Genomic DNA, 9,329 nt, shown 5'->3' with positions numbered 1-9,329 from the left:
AAGAGTGTCCATTTCGAAAGTGAAAACCTTCGGGATTATGGGTATTAATTTTATGAGCTTTGTCTCGATACAACCTCTAGGTATCTCGCCCCAGAGTATGCATCGAGCGGAAAACTGACCGAGAAATCAGATGTTTTCTCGTTCGGAGTCATGTTGATGGAACTCATTACCGGGAAACGACCTGTCGATAACTTCGGCACCATGGAAGACAGCTTAGTAGACTGGGTATGCATGATCACTTCTGCTCTCTTCTATCAGAATATGTGACCGGTTATACCGGTTTGATCAGGGTTTGTTATAGTTTTTCTTGTCTGGATTTGTATCTAAAGACGATTCTGATAAAATTCGCTTTGATATTTCAATATATACAGGCTCGACCCGTCATGGCTCGAGCACTCGAAGACGGAAACTTCGACGAACTATCGGATCCACGGCTCGAAGGCAGCTACAACAGGCAAGAGATGGTCCGAATGGTGACCTGCGCCGCCGCCAGTATTCGCCATTCTGCACGTAAACGCCCCAAGATGAGCCAGGTTAGTTACATTAAAACCAAAAGCCTAATAATTTCTAAACATTACCTTGACGTACACGTAAAGTAACATTTGTGTTTCGGAACATAAAAAAAAAATTAAACAGATAGTACGAGCATTAGAAGGAGAAGTGTCACTAGATGACTTGAGTGAAGGAGTGAAGCCAGGGCACAGCAACGTGTACGGATCAGGGACGAGTTCTGAGTACAGTCAGACAGCTTACCAAGCCGACATGAAGAAGTTCAGACAGATGGCTCTGTCGAGCCAAGAGTTCATGAACAGCGATGGCTCGAGCCATGACTCCGAGGAGATGGGTCCCACTGGAAACCCTAAAAGCCCAAACAAATAATACACCCTTTTGTCAAAATGTCATTTTAATGCATGGTCTCTCTCGTGTTTGATAAATTCGATTTGTACTTTTGATTGGGTTTCTCATTTTAGATTTCCTTTCAATTATACATCTTTTTTTTTGTCAAATTTGAGGAATACTATAGATCCGAGAATCACTGACGCCTATAAAAATATTGACGAATTTGTAATTAAGAAAAATATGATAGAAATAAACGGATTTATAATGTTTACTAAAATTTTATAATGACTGTCGAAAAACTAATATATCCAAATATCAATGATATTAAATGCTGTATAATTTTTTTAATAGTCGTTGTAAAATTTGTGATTTTAACTGAAAATCGGATAGGAACTGTATTTTTAAAATCTCAACATTTGATAAATAATTCGTCTATTTAGAGAAATTTTCATATATTTATATGTTAATCTATAAAAAATACAATATTTGACCAAAAACATTTGTTTCATCTGAATTCGATTTTTAAAATTTTAAAAAATATATATAATCTAAATCACATAATTCTCGACCCTAAAACTAATTTAAACTTTAATTTAGGATTATTCAATTATCTAAAAAAAAAATACAGTTTTGATGAATCTCGTGGAAGCCTCGCGAACTTATTTGTGCGTTTTTGTGGATGTTTTCACGCATACCGAAAAGATTAACGTGGACGATTCTGGAGGCTTGCTGAAACCGAGACAACGACGTTTACCACTTTTATAAACAATAATAATAATAATGATAAATATGAAGAACCGATAGAGATTTTGTACGATGTTTTACGCCTGGAGATCATTATTCCGATCCCGACATCGATCTCAGCCGGCAATCTGTTCCGAAGCTGTTCCCGTTGGGTTTCGGACACGCCGCTTCGTATCCAGCCGATCAAACTGTGCCGGTCTCATGGACGAAGCCAACAGACCCGTCGACAAAAACATGTTTGGCACCACACGCATATACATACAATATGTATACATTACATATATGTGTATATATGATTCGGAGTTAAACGTTTTTGTTTTGGGATTGAAGAGATGTGATTAGGAGTTCTTTTGGAGAAACATATGCCTCGAGGTGCGAAGAAGAAGGCTATGGCGGCATTTACGGACAGAACCAGTCTCTCCTTCTCGAGAAAGAAGAGATAGTAGTCCAACATCATCCCTCTGGTCAGTGAATATATATATATATATACATATATTATACCTAAATATATATATATATATATATCATTTGAATCTGTCGTCTTTGGATATCGAAAGGGTATGTCTAATTCATGGAATCCAAGCGAATACGGTGGATAAAATAAAGTTTTTATACATATATATAAGCATCTCTCCACCAAGATTATGCATGTTTTCAGGTTCAAATCTTTGTTCCGTATTTAGTGTGTATATATGATCAATAGTAAAATACTGGTTTAATTTCAATGTATATACACACACAGATGACGCTTCTAAGACGGGCACAAGGGCTGGAGGTGAAGAGGCCAAAGCAGAGCAGAAGACCGAACAGCCAAACACCTAAGCGACTATAAACCATAACCACTTCCCTTTGTAAACCATGTAACATATGTACCAAAAATACATATATCTATATATACATGGCTGTAATATAACACTCATATATATCTATACATATATGTATCTGTATATATATATGTAAAGCATCAATTTCCTTTTATACTCATCTGTTATTGGGTTCAAAAGCAAATGCGATGCACGTTTGTACGATTGGCGTCAGATTCCACAACGGGAGCAGTAAGGTGGTCGGTCCAAAATGTTATTTTTAATTGCAGTTTGACTTAAGATTAACCTCTACCAGCGTAGATTATTTCAAATTTCTATCTTGAAAAAAAATCTGAATATATTCTCGTACAAAATATTATGTACCCGATTATTGAAGTAATTAATTGTTAATACAAATCTAATCAAATTCAAAATCATAGAAGCTTGGTCTATAATTTTTGCCACCTGTCATTAGTACGACCAGTTGTTTTTTTTTTTTACAGATAAACTTGCTTAAAAAATTATCAAAAGCAAGAGTCGTGTTCAAATAATTATAGACAAATATAAAATAATTGTAGTGGATGATGATGATGTCATGACGTCACAAGGATTCCAAAGTCTCGTAGAGACAACGCAACACACAAAGGAATTGATTAGCAACAGCTCATCTTAGCCGTCCATTTTCTAAACCGCCTTATTTAACACCTTGAAAGGCGCGAAATCATCCACGTAATGACATCTCCACCGTTTATATTTTTATTAGCTTTAAATCTCGTCCGTCCATCTCTCACAACCCTATCTATAAACAGGTGTCTTTGGTATCGTTTTCCCTGTCTCGCTTTTGTAGCCGCTCATCCTCTTCTTTCTCCGTTCCACCAATCTTCCCAGTTTTCCTTAGATCTCTCCGCTATGGCGTCGATCTGCGAATTTTTGGCAGCCGAGCCTTGTAGATCGGGTCATGATCTACGTATCGGTGCTCATAACTTGAGAGATCGGACTTGTTTCGGTGTCGGGACCCCTGCTTGAAGGTGGATCGTGTTCATCACGCTGTCCAGTTGCGAGATCCGGTTCAGATCTGATGCCTCCAATTGATGATCTTACTCTATTTGTACGTTTCAGATTATTTCTTTAGAATTTGTTTACAGTTTTCTTACTGCAGTTCTGAGGTTATGGATCTGTGTTCATGTATCTGTTCTAATCATTAGTTTGGAATCGATTCATGTAGAGGCTTGTGAGGTCTTTCAACCTTGTGCGTTGATTCGGCGGAGATTTTGAGGTTGGTAGCTACAGTCGTATCGGAAGCGGGAGATTCGGCAGCTGGAGAACATGGTGAATATATGCTTGTTTTTAAATATAAAAGGATGTATAAGATGTTGGGACGACATAGCCCTGGCTTTGGCTTTTTGCGGGGCTTGAGTCCTAGTTACATCTTTGTCATCCGACCTTTGCCATGACAGGTGCGCTTGCATGGCAGGTCACCCATTCGTCAATAAAAGTTCCGTTGTTGTTTTAGAGGGGAGATCGCACGGGGGTTTGCCCGGGTTCTCCCCTCTCGTGTGTGTGCGCGCGCCTCGCTCCATATTTGTCCCTCTCTCTCTCTCCCACCACTTTATACTCTTTACCCGCCTAACATCTGGCATGGTTCGTCTGCTCCGCATACACACCTTCATTTCACTGATTTTCTATGAATCATGGGCATTCTGGAGTTTTCCATCTTACAGAACAAATTACATGATCAGCAGATCCGGAGTCCAATCATACTAATCTTTCCCAACTGCATTCGCGGAGACAGGTATCATATTGTTATGTGGCATAGGATTAATTTACTACTCTTATTACATCCAGTTAGAGCGTTATTGGCAAATTGCTTAAGGTTCCTTTTATTTAGATTCCAATACCCATAGAATGCATATTGTAATGTTGGAGGAAAGAATATGCATTAGATACTATCTCAAATCGACGCATCAGCATTCTGCGACGTACTATCCATCATGTACTGAGAATTGTCGAGTGGTCAAGATAATCTTGAGCGTTACAGCTTATATAATTCACCATGGATTTTATTACAATAATGCTGCATTATGATCGTAGTTCTCAATTATGATCCCTTCGTTTTAATGATTTGTTATTTACAGCTTCTCTTTTTGTCAAATATATGATAGTTTCTGCATTTTGCCGATGTCATAATGATGTATCGTTTTGATGTATCGAACCCTGAATACGTCCGAGGTGGGTTTTATAGTTCGATGTACATTGTTTGGAATTGTGTTTCAGTTGAGGTTATTCTAAAAATATTATTGTAGTACTTTGGGAATTCTTGTCAGAATGTCTAGATATCTGGCATATAAACCATTGTGGAGCCCAGAATTTGGGTACATCAAATGAAGGTTTTTTCGAGCTTGGGGGCCAAGGGGAACAATGGTGCAGGGGAAGAAATTTTGAAGAGGGGAGCAATCAACTGCCAGAACTTAAAAGAGAGGCGCTGTTATGTTTTGAATGGTGACACCCTGATTCGAAGGTATATATATGGAGTAGCCGTATTTATGGTTCATGGCCAATATGGAGCAATCACGGCTCTAAATCTTTTTGCCTGAGGGCTTTGGTCTGATGATCTTTCTTTTCTTTTTTATAATTAAATTCAGTGATTTGGTATCATTGTGTGTATTCCTGGGCATGCAATGGCTCCATAATGCTGTTGGAGTGTTCCCATGGTTGAATTTCACCCACTGATGGCTGAGGGCTTTGATCTGGTGGTGGCTTCATAATGTTGACAGATTTGAGTTGGCTTTTGTGTGGAACGTCCGGTATTGGACGTTTGGGTTCTCGAACGATCTAATGGATGTTCTTTCTTCCGTTATGCGCCAGATCCAAGTCTTGACTTTGCTGTCCGTCGCAATCGAGGGGTAGAGATTGGGTTGGAAACGGATTTCCCGAGGTCTATATCGTTGCCATGAGGCCAACGATGGGGAAATCTAAACCTATGGTTTCCCTGTGTCGTATTGGCGGGTTCCAGTATTCGTTGAAGTTGATGCTTAGTTATGTTTGGTGTCGGAATAAGTTAATGACATCAAATGCATAGATTAATGTTTGGTTTAGTAAGGAGGGGTTTTGGGTCCAGGTCATTTTGTGTTTCGGTTTTGGTTTAGTTTGGTTACTTCGGTTTTAGAAAAAAAAATAGTGATTAATTGGATTCTATATCGTTGAGTAGAAAATTTTGGTTTGTTTATATGGTTGGTTCCGGTTGTATATGATTTGGGTAAGTCGAGGAAGAGATCTGTAAGCTCAAAATGGTAGAGCGCTCTTTTCTTGGAAGATGAGAGGTTGGCGGTTCGATTCCGCCCAGATCTGTTTTGCTTTTCATTTTCTTTCTGATTTTCTGCTTTTACGAGAAACGTATTTCTGGGTGATTGACACTTGCACTTAGAGGATATTCCTTTGGAATAATTTTAGACTGTTTGGTTATAGGCCGAACAGTAACAATTGTTTGATCGGGTAATAGTAATAATAATAATGTTTCACCCTTTTTGCTTTGTATTCACGGTTTCTCGAATGTTTCAGGGGATTTATGTTATGGAATATTGCCTTCTGCCCATGAAATTATCGTCTACCATACTCTCCTCGAGATTTGCCGGTTTAGGATCGGCTGCTTTTTAATTTTGGTTTGTAATTTCTCATTCATTGTTTTATCATTTTGATTTTTTATATTGTATTTGAGTTTATTTGAATTTTTTTTTCTTTTATTTAAAATCGGCTCCTATTAAAATAATTTTTTTAAAAAAATAAATGGTCTCTTATTCAATTTTTCTATTTTTATTACATTTATATGCAATTCGAATTTCTGAGCCGAAAGAGGGAAAATCCCTAAGCAGACATCATTTCGAACTCAGCACCATAACATATCTTTAACCCCAAATGCTTTTTTTATTTATTTATTATTATTTACATGCCTGTTTAGTTTGTACAAATACGTGTGTGGTAAATATATTATTAGAATGGTTTGGTTTAGTTTGGTTAGGGTTTATTAGGGTGTGTTCTCCTATTGTGTTCTCCTATTGTGGAACATTGTGACCCTTCTTCTTATTGTTCTCTGTAAGTATTTTTTATTTCAATGGCTTCTGATGTTTTTATCAAAAGTTAATATATATATATATATGTTGAAATCAAATACTAAAATCGAATATATTTCTCAAAGAAAAAAAAAAGAACTTTGATGTTATAATATCTTCTTACCAAATAAATCATAATTTATTTATATCAAATAAGCTCCTAAAATGGAATGGGTCGTTAATAATTTTGATTATGACGGATTCTTTATGAAAATTGGAAATCATATCGTAAATTATTGTTAATAATAATAATAAAGCAACGAAAGATATTTAATGCCATGCATCCATCGAGACAAAAGTCCCTTTAATAAAGGGCACATAAACGTAATCAATTACGTCACAATAACTATTACATATATGTTTATATAATAAATAGACATGCATGTGTAATGTGTGAGTACAGAAGTTTTCATATTTATTTAATGGGACAACCAATATTTCTTCTAGAAAGACATTAATTAAATATTTTTTTGGGGAGGAAGAATTGTAAAAAGCCTGATTTTAATCTATTTTTATATATATTTTACACATTTGGCATATATATGCAAGTGTATATATCTTTGAATCCCAGAACAACACCAAATTTTTTTAAAAAAAATATTTGTATTGATGATCTTTGAATTGAAATCTTTGTTTTTTTTTTGGAATTTATAAATCTACCATTGACCTACCAAATGGCTTAATGAAAAAACAGAGGGACCAGCTTCGGTTGGTTCGCATCAACTGCTTTCATTGTTCTTCAGAACTCACCTTTCCTCCACGTTTATCGTGTTTTTTTAGTTTTCTTGGCATCCGAATCGCATGACAGTCGCGTGAAGAACAAAGCCCATCTCTCTCTCTCTCTCTCTCTCTCTCTCTCTCTCTCTCTCTCTCTCTCTCTCTCTCGTTTCTTTGCTCACGTTCTTGGGCTTCGCTTCTCAATTTGCTTTGTTGCTTAAGAAGAAGGATCATTATTATTACCAGGTGAAATTTCCCGCTCTTTGATCTCGGTTTCGTTTCTTTCGATAGATCTTGAGAGTTTCAGACATATATAGTTGGTGTGAATCTTCTTCCCGTCGCCATGGTTCTCGTAGCTAGGTTTTTATGGAGTTATCATTCATGGGTTTTTTTGCCTTCTCAAAGCCGTCAAAGTAGAAGAAATTTGGCTTTGAAATCAACAATCTTTAGTCAAATACGTGGAAAAAATATACGTATATATACGTATATATATATATATATATATATATATATATATATATATGTCAGCAATGGCGGTCAAAACAATGTTATATATATGCAGTTGACTTACGACTCTTACTAGAGAGTCGTTGTTATAAGAAGGACATTCGTAGTTCATTCGATCTGTTCAAATCTGCTCTGTGACATCTTTCTTTTATGTTTCTTTGAAGTTGCTTTCTGAAGGGTTAACACAGAATGTTCAGGAGGAAGACAACTCATCAGCCAGAGGATGATTCCGACAAAGATCTCAAGGTAATTAAAGATTCTTTATATATATATACCAAAAAACTTATATGCATGCATGTGTGTATCAGTATAATCTTAATCAGTGCAGTGTATATTTTTCTTGGACTGTATACATGAATTTCAGCTTAGAGAATCTTGAAATATATATATATATATATATGCAGGTCGGTGAATTAAGGGAAGCTATGGGTCCGCTGTCCGGACGCAGCTTGAAATTCTGCTCAGATGCTACGTTGAGGAGATACTTGGAAGCTCGGAATTGGAACGTCGACAAGGCCAAGAAAATGTTAGAGGAGACTCTTAAATGGAGAGCTACGTATAAACCCGAATATATCCGTTGGGTAATTAAGTATATATTATATGTTTCAATTATTCGAATAGATTCCGACCAAACACTACGCGTCTATATATATATATATACACATATAATTCTATAGTTTCAGTGTAAAATGCTAGCTTGTTAGGCTCCTTTTATCGATATTCTAGTAATCTTTTGCCATTCTCCAGCATGAAGTAGCACATGAAGGCGAGACCGGAAAAGTTTCCCGAGCTAAATTTCACGACCGGAGCGAAAGAATTGTGCTTATAATGAGGCCAGGAATGCAGGTGTGTGTCCCAACAGAGATTTCCTAATCTTTTCTTTCAACTGAAGCTCTCATTCGTTAACTCGGATTCTTGGGATCAGAACACGACGTCCGCGGAGGGTAATATCCGGCATTTGGTTTACCTTCTCGAAAACGCGATCCTAAATCTTCCCGAGGGACAGAACCAGATGTCTTGGCTCATAGACTTCACCGGATGGTCTTTGAACACTAATGTCCCCATGAAAACGGCCCGAGAGATCATTTACATTCTACAAAACCATTACCCTGACAGGCTTGCCGTCGCATTTCTCTACAACCCCCCAAGAATCTTTCAGGCATTCTACAAGGTACGTATAACCAACCATAAGGATATTATTATCATTATGTACGCATTTATATATATATATATAGCCCTAGCTAGAACTCAGACTTTTTCGCTTGTGTGCGTGTAGGCTGTGAAGTATTTCATGGATCCAAGAACAGTTCAGAAGGTGAAATTTGTGTACCCAAAAGAGAAATCGAGCGTGGAGTTAATGAAAACGTACTTCGACATCGAGAATCTTCCCCAAGAGTTTGGAGGGGAAGCCACGCTTGCGTACGATCATGAGGAGTTCTCCAGATTGATGGCTCAAGACGACATTAAGACTTCCAAGTTCTGGGGAACAGACCACAAGACTTCTCCAGCGCCCGAGGTCGTGTCTGGACCTGGCCGAGACTGAGTGTTTTGCCCAGCCAACAAGACAAAAAAATATAGTAGAATATATATATATATATATATATATATATAT

The 9,329-nt window shown here is 37.1% G+C and overlaps 3 protein-coding genes and 1 long non-coding RNA gene across 7 annotated transcripts in view; all 4 read left to right on the top strand.

Moving 5' to 3' along the window:
- Positions 1-1,036, top strand: part of LOC104819791 (proline-rich receptor-like protein kinase PERK4) — a 3,546-nt gene extending 2,510 nt beyond the window's left edge. For both annotated transcript variants that reach the window (XM_010550035.2, XM_010550036.2), the window contains exons 7-9: positions 81-225; positions 372-533; positions 637-1,036. In XM_010550035.2, coding sequence (XP_010548337.1) covers positions 81-225; positions 372-533; positions 637-879 — 550 coding nt within the window. In that variant the 3' untranslated portion in view covers positions 880-1,036. The remainder of the gene's footprint in view (positions 1-80; positions 226-371; positions 534-636) is intronic.
- A 589-nt stretch (positions 1,037-1,625) lies between these two features.
- LOC104819790 lies at positions 1,626-2,610 on the top strand. The gene is made up of 3 exons (XM_010550034.2): positions 1,626-1,820; positions 1,915-2,048; positions 2,327-2,610. The coding sequence occupies exons 1-3, from the start codon at positions 1,657-1,659 to the stop codon at positions 2,404-2,406; spliced, it is 378 nt and encodes a 125-aa protein (XP_010548336.1). The 5' UTR covers positions 1,626-1,656; the 3' UTR covers positions 2,407-2,610.
- A 596-nt stretch (positions 2,611-3,206) lies between these two features.
- Positions 3,207-5,658, top strand: LOC104819789. Of its 2 annotated transcripts, XR_772872.1 has the most exons (4): positions 3,207-3,495; positions 3,613-4,028; positions 4,130-4,905; positions 5,030-5,658. It is a non-coding gene; the product is annotated as an uncharacterized LOC104819789 (long non-coding RNA). The 2 variants fall into 2 exon arrangements; XR_772871.1 differs by having other exon boundaries at positions 3,613-4,905.
- Positions 5,659-7,139: 1,481 nt separating this feature from the next.
- LOC104819788 (random slug protein 5) lies at positions 7,140-9,323 on the top strand. 2 transcript variants are annotated; one of them, XM_019203151.1, is made up of 6 exons: positions 7,140-7,456; positions 7,882-7,963; positions 8,122-8,298; positions 8,465-8,563; positions 8,643-8,888; positions 8,994-9,323. In XM_019203151.1, the coding sequence occupies exons 2-6, from the start codon at positions 7,907-7,909 to the stop codon at positions 9,258-9,260; spliced, it is 846 nt and encodes a 281-aa protein (XP_019058696.1). In that variant the 5' UTR covers positions 7,140-7,456; positions 7,882-7,906; the 3' UTR covers positions 9,261-9,323. The 2 variants fall into 2 exon arrangements, with proteins under 2 accessions (XP_019058696.1, XP_019058697.1); XM_019203152.1 differs by lacking the exon at positions 7,140-7,456 and adding an exon at positions 7,489-7,530.
- Positions 9,324-9,329: the final 6 nt, after the last annotated feature.

The sequence above is a fragment of the Tarenaya hassleriana genome, unplaced genomic scaffold (genome assembly GCF_000463585.1).
Source record: "Tarenaya hassleriana unplaced genomic scaffold, ASM46358v1 Cleome3, whole genome shotgun sequence".
NCBI classification, from domain to species: Eukaryota; Viridiplantae; Streptophyta; class Magnoliopsida; order Brassicales; family Cleomaceae; genus Tarenaya; species Tarenaya hassleriana.
Note: the sequence above shows the minus strand (reverse complement) of the source record. Positions and strands in the feature narration are given on the sequence as shown.